Raw genomic sequence first — 16,694 nt, 5'->3', positions numbered from 1 at the left:
AAATAAGAAATGCCCAATAAATACAAAAGCGGAGTAAATCCAGATTTAAACCTGATGCTTTTTCTCTGAATACATAAGCATGAAGTTTTACAATTTCCATTAATAAATAAGAATTAATAATGAAGTCAAAAATGCACTACTACTTAACTCAGTGAAGAAACCATGATACTGAATAAGACTTGTCATTTATTTAGATAAAATATTACACTAATGACAGCAGAAAAAGCAGACAAGCAGAAGGGCTGCAGGTATCTCTAAACTACAGCAGTTACCCATAAGGCTGCATCAAATTACAGTGAAAACAAAGCTTCCTACCAGAACACGTTTTAAATCAGTTTATCCGCTGTGCATGGCAATAATCAGTGGTTTCTTTTTAACGTGTCTTGTTTATCATCACTGTGGTTTTTGCAGTCATACATAGCTCTTGATCATGTTCATCTAATAAGTCTCCAGGAAGAAGTGAGAGGTTTTGGTTTGTTTGGGTTTTTCTGAATTGACATCTCCCCTCCCCACCCCAATACTCTTTAGTAACATACACAATTTGGTCAAAAGACAAAAATATCCTTTATTTTGTATCTGTAGGATATGAAGAGCAAATACAGGTTCTTGTACTGCAGGATTAACACACCAATGACCATCTGCTGACAACAGAAGCTGTCTCTTGGAGCAAAAGAAGCTGCCTCAGTAACGAAGAAATATAGCACAGCACTTCCACACTTCTTTCGTCAAAGCCTGTATTTTATTTTATTTTATTTTATTTTATTTTATTTTAAGTCTAGTCAGAGGGGCCAAATATGATAGAGGCTGCAAGCTATTTTCTTTAAAAATGAATAATACACTTGTTCACATCCTCGGTTCTGTAAACTTGATGACATTTAAGGGGCACAGCAGTAAGAAAAAAACAGCTGCAGCATTATGTACTTTTTTTGATGGAAAGACCTCTACTAACCACATAGTAAAAATAAAGAGTCTGGACACTGTTTGTTAAGCAAGATGGAAGACTAAAATGATGTAGATAACAAATGGTGGCAGTGCACATGTAGATATTGAATAAATATTAAATATCCATGTTCTTCCAAGATATCTGTAAGTAGACACTGCAAAGAAAAGGGAACAACCATCCACCTTACGGTTTCATAGCAGGAAGGTTGTGAATAAAAAAATAAAAATAAATGAACATGTTATTAAGACAGTTCCAGACTCTTCTTCCCCAGTGTCAGTCCCCTTTGAGAGAGGATCAGGTCTCTGTGGTTAAGCAAACATTCAAAGATATTAAATTTTTGTCTTTCCAAACAGGGATCATTTGATCATCAAAACCAGCCTGTGTGACTAATATACAGTAATTAAAGAGATATATTTCCCTTGAAACAGTTTTAATAACAGGTGCAGTAAATCTATCCATGGGTTATTAAATAAAGATGCCATGTCTGGCTCGGAAAACGTCTTCAGCTTCGGAGCGCTACATGGGAAGCAGCACCGTGTGCCTACCCTGTTCTCACTCCACACAGCCACTAGTATCCACTACAAGGTACCACAGCTTCAGTGTTTTTTTGTCTGTTCTAATGCTGTCTTCATTTAAAGAGTTAAGCTCAGCTTAAGTGGAAAATTACTCTGCGCACTAGAAATATTTAAGTGCCTGAAGAATGCTGCAAAGCATAAAGCCTTTCCTCAAAGGCTATCAAGGAAATGGATTCGTCCACTCTGCCTAAATGTGACTTTTTTTTTTTTAACCAGTACAAAACATGGTTGAAGAAAAACAAGAACCACCATTTCTCAATAAGCTGATGAAACAGCAATGTTGACTTCTCTCCAAGCACACAATTCTAGCACTAACCTGTTAAAAACAATTAAGCATATCTTATGGTGACTCTCATGCTGGATGGCAAGAAGGTTCCTAGGAATAATTATGAATGAACTGAGGTATTAAAGACAGCACAAAAACTTGTCTCCTAAGCTTGAAGTACTCAGTGGTTATCACTAGGTTCAAAAACAGAGTGGATTTATTTAAAAGCAGAGGTCTATGTATACTGGCTGCGTACACAAACAAGGCTGGGAATTCCTTCGTCTCCAAGTACAGATGGAAGGTTTCAAGGTTTCATTTCCAGCATTTAGAAGGGATACTTAGATGAATTATGTGAAGAGCTAAAACCAGGCCCAGACAAGAGCAGAGTCAAAGGCCTTTCCAAAGGGTGAGGTGGGAGAAGAGCTGCTTTTACAGACGTGTTGGCCCCTCTCCTTCCCAATCTCCATACCACGCAAGTTTTGGCTAATGGATTCAAACCCTACCATAGAAACACAAATCCTTTAACAATTTTCCACATTCAAACCCCTACTTCAATGAAAACCAGCAGTGAGCAGGATAGAGTCTGATATGCAGAAATTACGGAGTCTCTTCAGGAAACAACCTGGGTATCTTGAATGAGTGAAACGGATCTTGGGAAGCATGACTTACCAAACCAGGGTACTAGAAAGCATATCTCTAAGCAAAAGAAAGCAAGTTCAAGCAGAAGCTCATGCTAGAAGAGCAACACTTTCAGAAAAAGGGGTTAGAGAGCTGTAAATGCCATGCACATGTAAAAGCTGCATGAGTAACATTGAGATAAATAACCACATCAGCTTAATGCAACCAGTACAAGTTTATGCATGAATCATCTCACACAGAATTTTAAAAGCTTTATTTAGGTTTGATTAAATTCAACAAGACCACTTCAGTCTACTTAATGAAGGCCACACAGAGCTTTACATTGGTTTAGCTAAGAATTGAGGAGGTTTACATTAAACAAACCACATGAGTGAGACACAGACACAGGGCAATAGGAACTGCTGCGCAGATGATTTCATCCAAAATCCAGGGGTGGCCAACCAAACAGCATCTACTGCTTCAGAGAAAGTCACAGGGAAATAAAACCGAGGCACTTGCTCAGGGGGCATTTTCTTACAATACCCTGGTATTCTGTCAGTCCAGCACAAAAAGATTTCTCGTTTTCTGTTCTATTCCACATTAAATAATGCAATAGCCTCATGATCCATATCTTCAATTCTTGCTATGAAACTCACTTAAAGCTCTCTTTGATAAAAGGATTCATTTATTATGTCCTTCAATAAGCAATATTCTTGCCCAAATGTTACAATTTACATTTTACTTCAGTTTTAAAAATGCATGGTATGCTAAAGGAACAAAGTTCTGCGTTTTGTGGCTTTCCTGCTCATTTTGCCTTTTCTTCCTATTATGTATTTAAGACTTCCTTAGTATCTAAACAGTTGCTCTCAAACCACAAATTCAGAAAGTTTTTCCCATGCTGCTTCCTACGTTAGCTAAAGCAAAGGCTGCTCTATCTATCACTATCTCAGAGGATGTTGTAGTGGTAGCTTGCTGGACTATATTTAGAAATATAACAGAAACGGTTGGTTCGCTGATTCACACTACAAAACAAACAAAAACTTATCTTAATACCTAACTGACCCTTTCATCATTTAATCCTATATTTATTTCTCAGTCTGATAACACAGAATATAGCACCAAAACATACATACAAAACCTCACTATAGAGGGAGAGACATCAAATGCAGTGTTTTGGGTTCTGAAGAATAAAGAATTGGTAACAGTTGTATTTTGCAAAAAACAATGAGTATTCCTGGATGCAATCGACTCATCCTGCTTGAGGACCAGTCAAGATTTTCTGAATCTATAAAATATATATATATATATATATATATATTTTTAAGAAATTAAAAGTTTAATAAAATATACTAAAAGCCCCTCACTAAGCAATCTAAACTACACTGGAAAAATATTTCTTATATTTTGTATTTTATGATATTCCCAAAGTACAGAAAGGGTTATTTATGCTATTCTGTTTGTAACTGTAAGGTCATTGCAATTAATTCTTCTCCTAGTCTGGATTAAATGTGATATTCCCTGTGAAATGCAATGTTCTTATTCTAACTTTGTTGCTTTCATGTAATAAATTATAGTTGCTTAATCCCAAAGATTTTAAATCCATTATTTTATTTTGTATTCAAACAAAATAAATAGATGATAAAACTCCAAACAGGTAGTACAATGTTATGCTTTAAAAAAAAAAAAAATGTTATCCAGAGAGGAATAACAAATAAATAAGTGATAAAGAAGAGCACCAGTGAGACAAAATATGCATGAAAGGACAAAAAAAAAAAAAAAAAAGTGAATTTTAAATTTCATCCAAACTTTAAAACTGTGTGAAAAAGGAGTACACAAAGTAAAGCAAAATGGCAGCAGCATCAAGATTGGTTCCTTCTGAACACAGAAGTATTGCTTACAATGAAAGCTACTCACAGAGTTCTGCACATTTCAATAAGTAATGTTCTTCTACTAGCTCTCTATTTGTCAAAAATTAGTTTTGGATGGCATTTTTAACAGAAGTGATATTAGCATTACTAGTTTTTTAAACAGGTAATGGAGATGTAGGTCTATAGAAACATTTGTTCTGACCTGCTAATACCATGACTTCAGGAAACTCTACAGTAAGTAAGAATATATGTGGACTTTTCCTATGATCAGACTATAACAATAAAAAAGGAAAATTTGGGAACAAACAGTAAAGTCCACATAAATGACATTGATAAAAACATGCTTTAAGTATTTGGCAAATAACACAGACAATCTGGATTAATAAAATAAAGCTTTACTGAAATCAGCTGTAATACAACCACTCCTTTCTGTACCAAGACTGTATTACAAGACTCCCAAGCAGAGGAACATGGTTTCTATACAGATTCAGGCAAATACCAAATCTTTCCTGTTACACACCAGTTTGCGATCTGTTATTCTAAGTGCAAAGCTCTGTAAAGCATTCTGCAGGAATAAAACTTACTTCAGACCAGATACTGTTACAGACAAGACACACTATCACCTTCCTACACAAACAGATATTTTGAAGCTGCTATTTTAGCAACTAAAACTGGTTTGGGTTTAAGTCGTAAAAAGTATTATTTAGTTTGGATTTTTAAATGAATGCAATAATATTTAAATTTTAAAAAATTACTAATTATGTCCCCATAGTAAATTAACAGAGGCAACCTTTACCTTTGTTATCTTTGGCAGGCTTTGCAAGGCAAAGAAGAGAGTCAGCTTTTTCCTGTAGTTTGTCTTATACTTGCTGGCATCTCCCCAGCTTTGCAAGTCTCAAAGTATTTCCAAGTGCTAGACGTGAAGTTACACCCACAGTTTTTACAGAATGCCAACATTTGTCCCCATCGTGGTTAAAATTTAACCAAAAGCTGTAATTGAACTACAATGAAATGTCTTCTATGCATTCTGCTTTATTTCAGCTTGCTTTCTGTACAACAAATATACTTCATGAAAAGCTGCGAAACAATAGAATTGCTAATAAAGCAAAAAATTAACATTTCATCAAAAAATGCCACATGAATATATTCATACAGATGATTCACTTCATCAGCAAGAGAGCACGCATTGAAATAGTTTACAATTAGCACTCTAGATGTGGTTTCCCATTTCTCCCTACTTCTTTGGTGGCTTCGACAAACTTTTTCCTGTAGTTCCTACAACATGCCGACATGCACTAGGAAGCCTTTCAACAGTTAGATATACTTCTATAATCCTGGGAAAAAAAACCCTCACACTTTGCACAGCCCTTTAATTTTATATTGTCACTGCATAATTCCACAAACAAAGCACAAGCTCAAGAATAAATTCCCAACTTGGTGCGTTTTTATAGTGCAATGAAAATAAATAGCATGAACATATTAATAAGGAATCTTACTGATCAGGATCTATCCAAGCCAAAACACTACTTTCAACAGTAAAAAAGGAAAAGAATCTACCCCAAACTGACCACTCAAAAACCATTCATACGTACAGGGAGAGGAGCAGACTGATACATCTGCTGCCTTCTGACACATACACATACCTCAGCTCTAGTGATTAACATCACAACTTACACTATTACAACTTCTAACTTAACAGAAACAAAAGCTTATGCTGGATATCAAGGAGTATTTTGGTACTCTTTAAAATACTAAACTAGACAGCAAGAGAGAGAGATAAAACAAAGGCTATGCCTGGAAAAATATTCTGAACATTTCTATCCCTCTCTAAATTATTTTATGTAAATTTGGATGACAACACCAAAACGCAAAGGTTGGGGATGGCTACCTCAAGCCAACATACTTTTTGTTCAGCTTTAAAATTGCTCATTGTTATGACATACTAGCTCCCAGTAATTATTAAAAAGATATAATATGGGTGAAATCTCATGACAAGACTATTTAAAAAAAATCCTAAAAGTACTGTGTATAGAATAAGATTGTTCTTACTGGAAAGGTCTAACAACTTGAAACACTTTACATGACAGTTTCCAAATTACCCTAACCATAGACAACAGACTGCCTAATCACTATTCAATAATAAAAAATATTTACATAAGATTTAGCTTAGTTTGGAAACCAGAAAATACAGACTCAAATTATGTAATGTATAATTTGTCTACAATATTCCTGTTTCATGACATCTGTGCTGTGCTACTGACACTGCAGAAACTCACGTCTTCCAGGACCAGCTAAAAACAGTTTGCTTAAATAGAAACATACAAATAAATAAATAAATAAAACTAGGACAAAAGTGTCAAGATACTCAACAGTAAAGTTGAAAGTCTGGTGGATCTAGAGGACTCCTCACTTACATGGCACAATCTTTCACAATTAAGGTTCACATGCAAAATAGTCGCAGCGTCTGCAGACATTGATTCTCAAATTAAATAAATTACTTCATTTTTCTCCTACTCGTACATTCCCAGCATGATTCCATGACAGACTAATTGCCTGTCAAACACGGGTTTATAAGACTTAAGCAGTTTTCAGTTCAACTAGTTACAGAGTAATATATGGAGAACTCCTTTTAGATATCTTAAAACACCAATTAGCAGCCACTTAACTATTCATATATTCCAGAAATTTGCTCTTGAATTCAAATGTTTAAGGACAAATTAATGCCAAGCAATCTGCAGAGAAATTTCCAATACAGAGGTAAAAGCCTTTGAAAATAAGTATTAGTGAAATGTAAGGCAGGCAGGTAACGCATGCATGTAGCTACATTAACACTGCCGGGCACCGCTGTGATTTCAGCTCCTGCTTCTTCATTAATCTCAGAGCACAAAAATAAATAAATAAATCTTTTTTACAATAGTCTTTCATGAAGTGAAATCTAAGGTTTTTAGTCCCATTGCTTGTTAGATCAGTAAGCAAGAAAAACTTACAGGAGCTCACTTCTTCAGTAACTAAATTTCACCTATTATTTAGGAAGATGACACATTGATTACATTGCTTTACAATGTTGACAGCAAAGACTTGAAACTCCTAAAAATCTGCTCAGCTATCTTTCTGGCCAGACATTAAAATTTCTTATATACCTTCGCAGCAGCATGGCTACAAAACACAGCCTGAAAACACAATCCCAGTCCCTTAGTTATGCTCCAGTGAATAAAGTAGCTTTTTTCTATTAGAAATATTAAATAAATAGTAATAAAAAAAAAAAAAAACAACTAATTTGAGATTAACATAAACCCTTTAGTGTCTACAAAACCGTCTGACAGTTTGCAGCTTAACCATCACATTTGCTAGAGCTGTGAAGGGATGGAAGATCTCTTCACAAATACTGAAAAATGATCACAGTTTAACAGGCATGAAAGGGTGTTAATTTAAAAGTTTTTTGGGTCTGTGCTACATCAGTTTTACCCTGCACTAACAGTTCTTAACCCATTACACACCCTCCTGCAAACAGCAGTGTGAGAATTAGTCCCTTCTGTTGAACCAACAGAACTGCACACCATACATGAGACAGCACTAACACAGGGATTTAGAGCCATGACTCTTTTAACAGCCTTAGAAAAGACAAGACAACACACAACAATCCCACCTCCTTGAGAGATATCCATTATTTTTTTTCCATCACTCCAAAAAAAACGCCCTCGAACTGGAGGACAAAGAAAGAAAAAATTGAATACGTAATTCCACTTCATGGTTTCCATCAAGTTGTAAACTTTACACCCCTCAGCCTCAGTCATAGTAGACCAAAACGAGCTGTAAATACCTAAGTGAGCCCTAACTACCTAAACAGTCCCCTACTAAGTAAATAAAAAACATTTTCAGAAACTGTTTTCACCAACCCAATCTTCCCAAGACAACGTTTCATCCTCTTTAAGCAGATGTGATCATTTGCTCAGAAATAGAAGAAATAGTTGGTATTTCTAACACTCGCCTGCCTTAGAACCCAAAAAGAAAAGGAACTAACCTGAAAAAAACAAATGTCCCTCTCAATCTAGCACATGACAACTATCAATTGTTGCGGTAAAGGAGCATTTTGTGAGTTTGGGTCTTTTTTTTTTTTTTGGCCTGAATAGTCCCAGGCAAGATCTACGGGAATTCAGTACAGACTGGTGATGAGGAAAACAACTCATTTCAGTTTTCAAATCTTTATCTACGGGCAAGCCAGGAATTGCTCCCTTCCCAGCCTTTCTTTACATATGGAACACTGTGAAACTTGAGGTTCTTCAGTATTTACACAATATCAGCAGCTACAGCTTTGATTACAACTTTAATGGGTTTCCTGAGGGGAAAAAAACAAAATCTCAAGATACGGCAATGTTAACATGATTCAAGCAGTGTTTCTCAACCTCTTTTTAAAGAGCAAAGGGTCATCCAAACAAGAAAACAAACCCAAAGACCACCTAAGTTTTCTGGGGAAGAAACAAAAAAGCCATCCAAGGACCAATTTCTGTATAAAAATAATGGCTTTATTCAAAACAATCAGAAGTGTAGAACACAAAAGCTATGTATTTGCTACTTGTATTCTCCCTTTACTATGCTTGTTTCCTTGCTTGCACGTGTCACAACGTGTACACGACATTTTTATTGCTCTTGGCTCCATTTTAGCTTAAACTCTGTTTGCTTTGTAGACCACTCTGTGATGTCTAGCAGAGCGCTTGCACGCACAGGACCAAGGCTGATACAGAGACATAACAGGATCAATTGCACTCCCTGCTCACAAAATCAGTGTCCCAGTAGTGATATACTGAACACAGCACCCATGGTATCAACTGGTGCCACTGTTAAAAGTCGCAGGTGAAAGCAGTTGGGATGTGGTAGGACCTTGTTACTATCAGAGGTAACCCTCCTTCCTTGAAGAACGTGACTGAGGTGACAAAGAAGGACTCTTATTCTGCATTCTGCAAGCAAAGAATCTTAATTTCCTCTGTAACTAGTAGTTGTTGTTTTTTTGTGTGTGTGCCTATTTTTTTTTATCCCTTAATAGATGACTGCATACTACTATATGGAAAACCATACCATGCTTACAACTACCTATAGATCTGCACGTCCCATAGGGTCTTCAGTGTTAGAAGATATACAAGATATAAATATAAAAGATAAATGAAAATGAAACATTTGTTTTATTCGAGATGAAGGCATTCAAAAGTAAAAAAAATAATAATGGATTTAATATTCATAGTTTAAGAAGAGCTAGTCTTCTTTGCTACCACCCAGCTGCCCCAAACTTGCATATAAGATGCACAGCATGCATCTGAGCTAGCTCAAAGATACGGAAATGTCACTTTGGGAGCTGCAAAACAGCTGTCAATATAGAGAATGAGAAATCAAAGGATTTTTTGTGAGCAGGGATCCTGATTTAACAGAAACCACAGTAATGACTTCCAAAAGAGACCTCTGTGGGCCTCTGTAAAACAAAAAGTTCACACGTAATTTAATTGTTTCCTGCTACAAGAGGTTAATGCTGCAGTTGGACACACAAGGAACTTGCAACTCCTGTATTTCCTGGACAACAGGCACCGTGCCCGCAGCACACCCACACCAGCAAGAAGCCCATCCGCCACCATGACTTGGCATTACAGCTCTGGGCTTCCTTCTTCCTCAGCTCTGCTGGCAGCAGGGTTTTCAAGGCTATCCAGGCTACTCGGCGCAGTCACTTGACAGGACACTCATGCAGAAGGGAAGGAAAAAAGAAAAATAAAGGCACGGGGAGAATACAAACCTCTAGTTCCCATAGGTGGACACAACTGTTCATTTGACCCCCAGGAGGATGCTCTTAATGCACAGATACGTCTGTGCTCCTAACAGGCAAAACCCTTCAGATCCAGTCCTAATGAGAGCACACCATAAACTTCACCAACCCCACATGAAGTGCTGTCAAATGTGTGCCATATTCAGTATGCAAGTCTGAAGTACAGAAAACAGCAGGTCAACAATAGCAGGCAGAAGGGGCAAATGTGGTGAACCGCCAAACACCATGTGTAGTCCTGGTTCTGCAGGCACTGAAATACAGCTTAGAATGAAACGGGAGCTGCTACGCACATGACGATATTGTCCCATGTTTCAACAAGAGAAATGGCCTCATGCCAAGTAAATTAATCATCTGCCTTCTGGGGGCAGGCTAATTCAGATCGATTAAAAAAAAAAAAAAAACAAAAACATACAAAGAGGTAACTCATCAAAGCTTCTCCGGGGCTAATCAGTTGGGGAAAAAAAGATAAAAGTAATCATTAGTGTTTTAGTTCTTACCAGCTGGTACTGTGATTTATTTACTGCACATTGTTAGGAAAAGAACTAGGGTAGTGGTTAGAAAGTAAAAGATACAAATAATGGATGGTTGGTAACTGTCAAGAGGCAACAGACCATTTTCTGCCTAGGAATTTCATCTAAAATGGCACTTCCAACAGAAGTTAAAAAGAAAAATTGTGAAGCCCTCACTCACTTTTTTCAGTTCGTTTTTTTTTTTTCCCCTTTTTTTTGTTTTAATAAGTACGTAAGTCTATTCATTTCTATGTGATGTTGTCTTTTGGAAAGAAATACAAGCATATACATGTAAACAAAACGGATACTTATATTAAAAACCCTGACAAATAACAATGATTTAAGAGGTTTTAAAAAGTGAACTAAAAAACACAAGCTAATCATCCGTACACGTTATCCATCAAAAAGAAAATAACCTATAGTTGAGTGTGGAAGCTTTATAAAAACAGTTGTTCAAAATGTACAGTTTTCTCCTCCCAATGTATAGAAATGCTTTTTGTCAGCTGATTCTTAGAAACTGTATGAGAGAAACTGCAAGTCATTTGCAGGTGCACTCAGATGCTGGCTTCACTGCAATCACACTGTGCTTTGAGCATGGAATAACAAAACTAAGTATAGCAGGAAGGCACAAAGGGCATTTCAAGAGTCTACATCAAAAATAAAAACCAGATATTTTTAAGATTATTTTTTTTAATTACATACAGTGTTTACAGGCAAGTGACCATGGGATAACCCCACCTTTATTTTGATGAAAATGATTATCCTCTTAAAGTGATATGCTAAGCAGTGCCTAACATCACCACATCTACTGGAAAAGACTGAAATAAAAACAACTTTAAATTAGTCACCTCTGAATGAGTAACAACAGGAATGGTCATACTGGAAAAAGTAAAAAATTAAGTGTGTTCAATCCAGTTTTTCATTCAGAAATCCTGTTCTGACTACTAGTGGAGAATACAAAGTCTTGCTAAATGCGAAGGATTTGTGTTTGTCATTAAATCGATGAAAGGTACAGGAGATTAGGTTTATGCGCAGACGCTGGTATTTGATATCAGGAGAACAGAGAACTATCATCACACAGGTAACAACCTCATGTGCATGAAGGCTGTATCACAGAGAGCCAAGAAGCAGATTACAAGTTATTGCATGAATAGGTCATTTCCTTCAAACACAGACAATCATTGGAAACACTTCAAAAGACACATACTTGGGATTTTTCATACTTTTTTTATTGTCTTTACACAAAGTTTAAGAATGACAATATAAATGTAACTTACCTTCAAATGCCAAAACAGAAGGCCACAGTTTGAATGAACAAGCCATAAAAACATCAAATCTTATAGCATGCAAATTCCTAACTTTCGCTTCCTCAGATGTTAAAAATTATTGTAAATTTATAGATGTCAAAGAAACAACACTCAGGAAATAACGTATTAGCAATCCCAGCAGGCTTAAGTGTTGCTGGATCCTTTTACTGGAAAACAGTTTCATAGAGATGAGACATCACTGTACTATCTGTGTTAATCTTACAGGTTTTCAAGTGACAGAGAACTTTTTACTTCTTGGCCTTAAAGACAGAAACTAGGCTACTGTGTGCCAATACACACCAAAAAATTAAGCTGCTTTATGCAGCAGATTGCCACAAAGGCCAAGTCGTATGCAACAGTAGGAAACTTATTATTGGTAAGATTGCTACGACTTCATGATCCCACCAGACAATTCATGTGTTGTTACTGCACGTGAATTCTTCTGCAGCGCTCACATGATAAACTTGATTTTCAGCACTTGAACAAAGCCAACACAACATTCATGAATGACAGCTTCCTGTATCCCTTCAAACAGCTACAAACATGATTTGAACACTGCAAAAATATACACAACTCAAGTTTAAATCCAAGTTGTTTGGTTCCAGGTGGAAGAAAAGTTGTTTATATTGTCTGTAAGTATCCCATATAGAAGAAGAGACGTGAAGACTTCTAAGGGTTTGAAGATTGAAAATGGATTTTTAAAAGTTCAGAAACAGAAAGCTGCTATTTCAATCCTAAACTACAAAGAAAAAAGAATTCAGATGTATTCTTCTTTTTTAAAAAAAAAAAAGTGGCTATTAGAACTAAACCAAGAAAGGAGTTCCTTTGGCAATATTTGATTTTCTTTACAAGTAAGACCTAATGTCCAAAAAATGGAAAACACAGCAACATTCACTCAAGTAACAGGAAAGACATACACGACATTTTAACACTTGATACTAAAATCTACTAACAAGACCAGGAAAAAAAAAGTATTTAGAAAGCAAGCAGTAGGAATACTGCATCAGCGCAAACAAAAAAAATCTCAAAAAACTACCTGAAAACAAAATCCATGGAGCATGACGCTTGTTGCATATACATTTTTAAAAATTTCATTTGAGCTAAAAACATCCAAGACCTTTTTGTTTAATCAAAAACAAAGCCTTCCCTCCTCCCTCATTTCCTGTGGCTGATTCTGTACTTGCCTACTGAATCACCAGGGACATGCACACACACACAACTCCACTACATGCACACACTAAAGACCTATGCAATAAGCCTCTCAAAAAAAAAAAAAAAAAAAAAAAAGCTCACATACCAGGCAAAATTACAATTTTATTCTACAATTTCAATTTTAAAACACAAAATCCCTATGTTTCCCTTAAGTATTGAACCTTTTTTCATGTGCTGCTTTGATTTTTGAAAAGCTAAAACCCCTTGCCTAACAATGAGATGTTTAATTTTCTCTCAAGCTAGAAACTTTTTCTTCTTATTTTCTGCCTTCAAATTCCTTTTGCCTTCTCTCCTCTTTCCTCACTCTTCTGTATAACTTAGTTTCCACTCCTTTTTATAAGAAGGTTGCTCTTCATAAAAAAAAAAAAAAAGAAAAAACAGCCAGTGCCCTTCTAATGACAGACTTAGTACATCTTCGTCACTTTTATTCACCTTAATTCATTTATTTTTCTTCCACAACTTACCATTTCCTTTTCAAAGACAATTTCCTGAAGTACCTCTTAGATCCCTAATTTTCTTTCCTGTCTGACTTTCCTTATGCTTTTTTTAAGCTTGCATTTTTGGGTCATTACTTCTTTCCCACTGTGTTCTACTGCTAGATCATTTAATCATCACTAACAAAATGAAATATGGAAAGGGATTCTCATAGCTGTAAGTACTCCACTCCCTTTATTTTTTCTTTTGAGACTCCAGAATGAGCATAAATAAATAAAAAACAAATCCACTTAGTTGTTTTTAACATTTGTCATCATTATTCTCTTTTTCAACATCACCTGTGAGCATCTACTGTATGTTTAGCATACACTTTACAAAACCCTCACAATCATATTCAGCTGATTTAATGCTTCATATTGAAAACCTTAAGACCTAGAGAGAATGCATAAGGCATTCTTTGCCTTCACATAACAAACACTAATTTTCAAAACAGCCCCCATTACAACACAACAAACTACTGTGGCAAAAGATGTTTTTTTTAACAGTACCAGTCTGCCAACACACACTTGGGTTTTCCTGTTTAAAGACGATGATATGTACACACCCTTTTGCACGCTGTTGTCTCATTCCTGCTCATATACTGACACATGGCAAATAAAGACGTGGTACACTTCACCCAACACTGACTTTAAACATTAAGCTTCAACATTAAACATTAAGATTGGAGTACAGAGTTTGATTACAATAGGTTACAATATTACGTGTCATTTTAATCATTGTGCTTCAAAACACGACATTCCTCCTAGCAAGCACTGCTTAAAACTTCACCATCTCTGCGATACTCAGTTTGTAACCATTAAAACATGGAGTTTCTTTATTCATGCTGATAACTCTCTGCATGGGCAGAAAGTTCACCTTAAAATACATAAACCTGTTTTATTGTTTTCCTTGTATTTGTCTGCACGATGAACCCTGTTACAAACTAGGCAACAGTCTTTTTAGGGTGAGCTTGCTGGTTTTTCTGTTTGCATCTGGATAACACCAAATCTGAATCAGGTACAGACTTAATCTCTGACTGAATTCTGCATGTCAATTAGCAATAGAGGAGCAAATATCTCATTTTTAACTAAAAACATTAAGAACTGGAGATGTTCTTATTTTTTCCACAGGCACTTAACTCCTCAAAATTCTTGTGTGCATGTGCAAGATGTCTTCCAAAAATGCTGCCCTACTTACACTACCTACAAAAATTAAGCATAGAACTAAACAAACAGGAAACTAAACATGATGTGAAATGCTGATTTAAAGAAAAATAAACAAATAAAGTAGGCATGAAGACAATCAAAGTATACCAGGGTATGTGCAACTTGGTATTTTGTTACCTGACAATGAGGCTTTAGCAGACCAGAGTCTGCAGATAACTTGCTTGCCCCAGCCATAAGAAACATGCAAACTTGAAATAAAGATAATAGCTGTCTCAGCAAGATGGCACATTGCTGTTGATCTAAAGTCATTTTCTTACAAATACTTACCACTAAGTCCCAGTTATTTTGTTCAAGCAAAGTTATAGCTTCATCAATATTTTCTATACCAGTACATGCCTGGAAAGAAAAAGAAACAGTAAACTGAATTAAAAGCATTGATCAAATTATTAATACTTATGAATTAATTAATTTCAGCAGAATGACAGGAAATGTATAGGTCTTTGATTTCTGTTAGAAGAGGATAATGCAAAAATTAGATTTCAAGTTTCAAGCATCCAGAGGCTTGGATATAGTTCCCTCTTCCACCAGGAATTCTTCTGTAACCTTGAGCAAGCCACACACAGAAACAAGTAGTTGTTTGTAACAGGACAACAGCGTGGTCTCATAAAGGTACTTTGAGATTTCCAGGTTCAAAGCTCTGAAACACTTCTATTACCTTAAATGAACCACAAAAATACTTATTTGAAGTTTGCGTTGTTGTTGTCTAAAACCAAACCCAACTCTACAGCTTCCACCATCACTTGATACCCCTACACACTGCGGGTGTTACACAGCCCTGTAAGTGGAGAAGAAGGTGGCAAGTGTGACTTTCTGACCCATCCAAGTGCAAAGGAGCACCCTTGTGAAACTATTTAAAATTAAGACTATCTAATGGAACATTTAAAGTGTTTTCCTTTCAGATAAAAGGAAAAAACTCGCATATCGTTCTAGCCCTATACACTGGCTGGAATAATAGTTCAACAAATGTAATGCAACAGGATTTTTAAAGTAGTGGTAACATCCATCAAAATGGTACTGTAAATTGAGCTTAATTCCAAATACAGGAGAGCACCTTGCTCAGTGAAAACCTTGGTCCAGCACCCTCTTTTTTTGCTATCAATACCTTTCCAACTATTCAACTTCAGCTGACAGAGCGCTGCTATTCATTCTGCCACGCAGTCGCTACCTTTCACACTGAATGGTATCAGATGTATTTCAGATGGAAAAAACAGACACAGTTACGCTTCTCTCTAGAATTTATCTTTCATCATAATCAAAGCTATCCTCAGTATTCAAGCACAATGATGAGTTCAGACTTTTACAAGATCTGAAGCATAACAGCGTTCCCTCTGCTCCACCACACAGTTGAATAAAAATATATTTATATATTAAGTTTTATATCAGCTATATAAAAAAAAAAACAATGTTTTACTAGCACTACTACAGAGTTCGCAGCAGCAAACAGATCACTCTTCCCAATTGCAATGATGTCCCGTTTTCCTTTATGTGCTAAAAGAGGAAAATGGCAGGGGGGTAGGAGCACAGAAGAAAACCTTTTTTTTTTTTTTTTTTTTTTTTTTTACCTCCCCCCTCCCAAAACATACAAAGCCATCAGGTCACACATTTTCCATGTTTGGGCTTGACTTTTCTCTCAGTTTGCAACAATAAATGTATGACTAAAAGAAAGAAATTAAAAAAAAAAAGCCAGTTGAACTTTTGCTGAAGTGACAGTCTGAGGTTCCAAAAGCAAAGAGAAATACACTTAAAATCTGGCCAACTGAGCAACCAAAAGCCGCTATTTGCAATTTATCAGCCCAGTAAACCCTACATGACTTTTCAGAGCATTATGCTGTTCCAACCAGCATGTCTCCTTCTGTTATCTTTTAACACCTGTATACAATTCTTAATAAGC

The 16,694-nt window shown here is 36.1% G+C and overlaps 1 protein-coding gene across 1 annotated transcript in view; it reads right to left on the bottom strand.

Moving 5' to 3' along the window:
* Positions 1–16,694, bottom strand: part of FAF1 (Fas associated factor 1) — a 159,308-nt gene that overhangs the window by 129,817 nt on the left and 12,797 nt on the right. The window contains exon 2 of the mRNA XM_068690190.1: positions 15,071–15,139. Coding sequence (XP_068546291.1) covers positions 15,071–15,139 — 69 coding nt within the window. The remainder of the gene's footprint in view (positions 1–15,070; positions 15,140–16,694) is intronic.

This window comes from Anas acuta, chromosome 8 (assembly GCF_963932015.1).
Source record: "Anas acuta chromosome 8, bAnaAcu1.1, whole genome shotgun sequence".
NCBI lineage: Eukaryota > Metazoa > Chordata > Aves > Anseriformes > Anatidae > Anas > Anas acuta.
Note: the sequence above shows the minus strand (reverse complement) of the source record. Positions and strands in the feature narration are given on the sequence as shown.